The sequence below is a fragment of the Myotis yumanensis genome, unplaced genomic scaffold (assembly GCF_028538775.1).
Source record: "Myotis yumanensis isolate MYYU_CA2020_CCGP unplaced genomic scaffold, mMyoYum1.0.hap1 SCAF_20, whole genome shotgun sequence".
NCBI classification, from domain to species: domain Eukaryota; kingdom Metazoa; phylum Chordata; class Mammalia; order Chiroptera; family Vespertilionidae; genus Myotis; species Myotis yumanensis.
This window is the reverse complement of record NW_027223771.1, coordinates 18,543,794-18,549,969: the sequence shown is the minus strand read 5'-3', so window position 1 is coordinate 18,549,969 and position 6,176 is coordinate 18,543,794. Positions and strand designations below refer to the sequence as shown.

At 45.7% G+C, this 6,176-nt stretch overlaps 1 protein-coding gene and 1 pseudogene across 1 annotated transcript; both read left to right on the top strand.

Moving 5' to 3' along the window:
• Positions 1 to 298: 298 nt before the first annotated feature.
• LOC138998624 (zinc finger protein 135-like) lies at positions 299 to 1,348 on the top strand. Its single transcript, XM_070400754.1, has one exon. It carries the CDS (start codon positions 299 to 301, stop codon positions 1,346 to 1,348), a length of 1,050 nt encoding a protein of 349 aa, XP_070256855.1.
• A 2,546-nt stretch (positions 1,349 to 3,894) lies between these two features.
• Positions 3,895 to 5,528, top strand: LOC138998623 (ornithine aminotransferase, mitochondrial pseudogene; annotated as a pseudogene).
• Positions 5,529 to 6,176: the final 648 nt, after the last annotated feature.

The window sequence follows — 6,176 nt, the reverse complement described above, 5'->3', positions numbered from 1 at the left end:
ACCCTCGCTTGTGACCTGTTGCTGCTTCTACTTATCTGGGATGCCTGTAGCTAGTATGGAGGTTGGGGAAGACTCCTCAGCCATGTTAGGGCTTCTCCAGCACCAGGCCACTCTTAACACTATGGAGCCACACAGTAACAATGAGATTTCACAGGAATTTCTCAGTGGAAAAAGACATCACCAGTGGGTTGAATGTGAAAGAGCTGACAGCCAGAAACAGAAAGTTCCTTATCAGAAAGATCTCTGCTCTGGAGATATGATTTATGAGTATAATAAATGTGGGGAAGTGTGTAGACAAATGTTTAACCACCCTCCACATGGGAGAGTTCACACTGGAGAAAAGCCTTATGAGTGCAGTGAATGTGGGATATCCTTTCGTCAAAAGTGTCGCCTCACTGTGCACCAAAGAGTTCACACTGGAGAAAAGCCTTATGAGTGCAGTGAATGTGGGATATCCTTTCGTCAAAAGTGTCGCCTCATTGTACACCAAAGAGTTCACACTGGAGAAAATCCTTATGAGTGTAGCGAATGTGGGAAGCATTTCAGAGAAAAGGCTGCCCTCACTAAACACCACAGTGTTCACACTGGAGAAAAGCCATATGAGTGCAGTGAATGTGGGATATCCTTTCGTCAAAAGTGTCACCTCACTGTGCACCAAAGAGTTCACACTGGAGAAAAGCCATATGAGTGTAGCGAATGTGGGAAGTATTTCAGAGAAAAGGCTGTCCTCACTAAACACCACAGAGTTCACACTGGAGAAAAGCCATTTGAGTGCAGTGAATGTGGGATATCCTTTCGTCAAATGTATAACCTCACTATACACCAAAGAGTTCACACTGGAGAAAAGCCATATGAGTGTAGTGAATGTGGGAAGCATTTCAGAGAAAAGGCTGCCCTCACTAAACACCGCAGAGTTCACACTGGAGAAAAGCCATATGAGTGTAGTGAATGTGGGAAGCATTTCACTGAAAGGGCTGAACTCACTAAACACTATAGAGTTCACACTGGAGAAAAGCCATATGAGTGTAGTGAATGTGGGATATCCTTTCGTCAGAGGTCTCACCTCACTAAACACCACAGAGTTCACACTGGTGAAAAGCCATATGAGTGTAGTGAATGTGGGAAGCATTTCCGTGAAAGGGCTGCCCTTAATATACACCAACGAGTTCACACTGGAGAAAAGCCATATGAGTGTAGCGATTGTGGGAAACATTTCAGAGAAAAGGCTACCCTCACTAATCACCACAGAGTTCACACTGGAGAAAAGCCATATGAGTGCAGTGAATGTGGGAAGCATTTCAGTGAAAGGACTGCCCTCCATAAGCACCACAGAGTGCACACTCGATAAAAGCCATATGAGTGTAGTTAATGTGGGAAATCCTTTAGTGAAAGCTCTATCCCCAGTGAAGACAAGAGAGTTCACACTGGTGAGTGTAGTGAGTGTGGGATTCCTTTTAGCTACAACTATAACCTGGTTAGACACCTGTAATTTCACACTGGAGAAAAGATGTAAATGTGTAGGAAATGTTTTTTATTTTTCTCACTAAGAATAAGAACACTTAAGGGGCTCTATGGGACCCATTTACATGAATGTAAACCCCTTTAATGAGAACATACACTCTGCTAGATTCATCATAAAATTGAGGTACAAATGAGACTTGAAGGATCTGTGTTGTACTTGCTAACATGTCCAGACCTACAACCCAAATGATGTCACTGTGTTTATCACTAAAGAGGTTTCATAGCTAACACCTGCCTCACCTGAGGAGTGTGCATCGGTCACATTCCCTGGGTGCTCAGGGGAATGTATTCTGTGTTCTCGCTTCTGATTGAGGTAATTATGATTCCTCCAAGCTCTTGGCAGTATCTTCATTCATTTCTCTATGACTAGAAAATGGACCTGACCCAGGATTCATCCAGAGCAGCTGTTCTCAGCTAAGCAGTGCTACCTCTTTCAGGGACATAGTGGTACTCACATTATGCTTTGATAAATTTTGGGGGTTTTTTATTCACCAACCTGCAAACTCTGTGCTCTCCTCTGCTCTGGTTTATGATCTTTTTTTTTTAAAGGTGTTTTTATATTTGTGTTGTTATTTATTAGTGCATTATTTTCAACACCAACTACTCTAAACCTGAATTTGCCACACTCTGTATTTACCCCCAGTCATTTTGTAATATTTCTGCTTCCCCAACCCTCCATGCAGACATTGATTTACCTTCCTTTACAATAGAGTAGTTCATATTTTTCATAAATTTATTGGCACTATAATGTGAATTCTCTTTAACAAACACTGGCTTCCTTCATGCTATACAGATGTTTGAGATTTAACACTAACGTTTATATAAATAATTTTTTATTTCTAGAAAATATTGTATTCTATGGATAACCACTTTTACTATTGAGCCGCCTATAATTTCAGTTATTTCTACGTTTGGGGTTTTAAAAATAAAACAGCTCAGAATATTGTATTCCATTCTTTCTACAGATGTATGTCTTATTAAACTGTTCCACTGTCAGTGAATGTGGTACATTTCAACATATATGGAACTATGACCTCAAATGGTCAATCAGTTTGCCTTCCCACCCACCTAGAAAATTCTATGCAACTCTGCCAGCACATGCAAAGGTTAATCTCTTTTAAGTACTAGCCGCATCAATGAGTGTACTGTTAACTCGCTTTTGTTTTAACTTCATTTCCATAAAGATATTTGATGGTGATGATTTCTTCATATATTTCTTTCACTGTCTTTATCTTCTTTGTTAAAATGCTCAGGATTTTTTGTTTACTTTTAAACTTAATTTATTATTCTATTCTAACCAATAGGAGGGCGGTGCAGCCTCTAAGACATATGTTTGAATTTCACTTAGTCCTCAGTGATTCGACTGATTTTTTGGCTATATGGCATTCTTGGTTTTTGAATTCTATAAACAAAATGGTTTTTCTTAATTTTTACCCTATGTATGATTTATAGCCCACTTGTACCAGACACTTATACATTTAATCTGCATTGTTAATTCTCCACCAGTGTTCTTTAAGTTTAAGCATTTAATGATACATTGAAGTCTAGGTTTGTGGTAGTTGAAAATTTCCCTGGTGTAAATGTCATAACTACATTCAAACTGCGAAAATGATGGCATTGAACATGGACATAAGATATTTCAGTAGTACATCATTATATTTTACTAGTGACTGGGTGTATGGACTTGTGCACATTGAAAGGAAATTAATTAGAAAGTGACAAGTGGGGTAGGACTGGCTGAGACGGGTCTGACACAGCCTAATGCCAACCTCCCCCAGTCCCTCCCTATTAGGCTCCTCCTGGGGCAGCACCTTGGCTTCAAGGGTGTCTGTGGAATGAGTGGGATCCCTCTGGCAGGTGAGGTCCTGCGGCCTGGCCTGCAGGGAATTGGGCCGAAACCAGCTCTCCAATACCTGCTGAGGGGTCCTGGATTATGAGAGGGCAGTTGTCAGGTGACACAACCCAGAATCGGGCTCCCTCCTCTCTGGTTCCGGGATGTGTGACCCGAGAATTGTCGTTGTCTTCCATAACTATCTCTCATCCCAGTGGTTCTGGTATCTATCTATTCTCAGATACATTAGTGACTTATTTTACTAAAAACCCCTGATAAGTTTCTCCCTGGCCAGAGAGCTCAGTTGATTAAAGCATCATCTCAGTAGTGCCAAGGTTGTGGGTTCCATCCTCAGTCAGGCTCCATGCAAGAATCAATGTGCTGCCACCAAGACATAGCTGCTGGTTCTGGAGCCAGAGGCACCACCAGGGATTATTGGACCCAGCAGGTCGTCCCTGGATCCAGGCTGAGCAATCTGCATTTCCATCTTAACCGCAGGAGAAAGGGTAGCTGGTTGGTGGAATTCTTGCTCTGCGGACACGATGCTTTCCAAGCTAGCTCGTCATAAGACTGTGGCGGGGCGCCCACACGCCAGTGACTTCTAATACATCCGTGGCGACTAAGAAGATGGTCCAAGGCCCTCTATAGTCGGATGACGTTTTTTGAACGGGGAAGCCAAGTATGGCGCTCACAACTAAAGGGTGTCCCAAAATTCACGCAAGAAGTAATTTTGATAGAAAACACAGGTTTATAATTAAAAATTGTAAATTTTTTATTGATTCAAAATGTATACAGTATAGGGTTTTGTATGGAATGGCATAACGGGTAAATGGCCTCCACAGCTTTGCTGGTACACACGCAAAGCCTTGGTCTTCATTGTCTCTGCTCCTGGGCCATAATTGGTACTTGGTAATGCTTATCAAATTGAAGGGATTGAAATCACAGGGTAACAAATATTAAAATCTGATTCAATAAACCAAGTAAAATTGGGCTTTTATTTTTGTCGTTGCTAATGCTCACGCAAAATTCAAATCTTGCGTGAATATTGGGACGCTCTTTACCACCTCTTACTGGTCACCCTGGAGAGAGGGACAGGTATTTCCCTGTGGGATGCGGAAGGCAGGGAATGCTTTGGTTTTCTGAGTGTGCACAGCGCCGTCAACCAAGGGCATTGCCACCCCAAGATTGTGGCTGCCCTGAAGAGCCAGGCGGGGAAGCTGACGCCGACCTCGCGGGCCTCCTACAACAACGTGCCGGGCAAAGACGAGGAGAACGTCACGAAGCTCTTCAACTACCACCAGGTTCTCCCCATGAGCACAGACAGGGTGGAGGCCGGGGAGACCGCTTGCCAGCTGGCGCGGTGGTGGGGCTGCACCGTGAAGGGCATCCCCAAGGACAAAGCCAAGATCGTCTTCGCAGCTGGAAACTTTTGGGGCAGGACTCTGTGTGCCATCTACAGCTCCACGGACCCCAGCAGCGACGACGGCTTTGGTCTCTTCATGCTGGGGTTTGAGATCATTCCCTACAACAACCTACCTGCTCTTGAGCATGCTCTTCAGGATCGAAACATTGCTGCGTTCATGGTCTAACCCATTCAGGGCGAGGCGGGCGTCATTGTCCCGACCCAGGCTGCCTGAGGGGTGTGCGCGAGCTCTGCGCCAGGCACCCAGTCCTGTTTATTGGATGAGACCCAGACAGGACTGGCCAGGACTGGACGATGGCTGGCAGTCGGCCATGCAAACGTCAGGCCTGACCTCGTCCTCCTGGGCAAGGCCCTTTCCGGTGGCCTGTACCCCGTGTGTTCGGTGCTGTGTGACCACGAGATCATGCTGACCATCCAGCGTGGGGAGCACGGCTCCACGTACAGGGCCAACCCCCTGGGCAGCTGCGGGGCCAACGCCGCCTGTGAAGTTTTGGAAGAAGAGAATGAGCTCAGGAAGCTGCCCTGGGACATCGTGACCGCAGTGCGTGGGAAGGGGCTGCTGGATGCCACCGTCACCGGGGAAACCAAAGATTCCGATGCTTGGAAGGTGCGCCTGCGCCTTCGAGATAATGGACTTCTGGCCAAGCCTACCCATGGCGACATCATCAGATTCCACCTCCTCTGGTCATCAAGGAGGACGAGGTCCAGGAGGCCTTGGAGATCATCAAAAAGACCATCAGTCTTTTTTTTTAAAATATATTTTATTGATTTTTTACAGAGAGGAAGGGAGAGAGATAGAGAGTTAGAAACATCGATGAGAGAGAAACATCGATCAGCTGCCTCCTGCACATCTCCCACTGGGGATGTGCCCGCAACCCAAGTACATGCCCTTGACCGGAATCGAACCTGGGACCCTTCAGTCCGCAGCCCGATGCTCTATCCACTGAGCCAAACCGGTTTTGGCAAGACCATCAGTCTTTCTGGGTCCTCCACCAGCTTTCTGAGGGCAGGGCCTGCTTCCCTGGGGTGGGCCCTGTTCCCACGGGGTGGGGCCTGCTTCCCCAGGGGCAGAGCCAGCTGGGCTGGCAGCTCGGCCACATCCTCATAACAGCCTGTGTGGTGCTGCTCTCAGTGCGGGCTCATTCCACTCCCCTGTGTCTTCAAGGACCTTTTAAAACATGTTATTTTCAGTTCATACATGCTAGAGCGGCATTTATAACCACGCAGGTTGCTGTGTAAGAGAACGTGAGGAAGTCTGTTGGATCACGTGTGTGTGTGTGCTGAGGCGAAATGCTCCCTCTGTATGTAGGCAGCCTTTTTGGCAAGTCCCATGTGGTTTTTACAGGTTTTTATCATTTCCTCCCTGGTGTAAATATATTGTATTTCAAAAAGGTATATGGG

Excerpts from the sequence above, each read along its gene's own strand:
- LOC138998624 (XM_070400754.1), top strand. The coding sequence starts at position 299 with ATGTTTAACCACCCTCCACATGGGAGAGTTCACACTGGAGAAAAGCCT.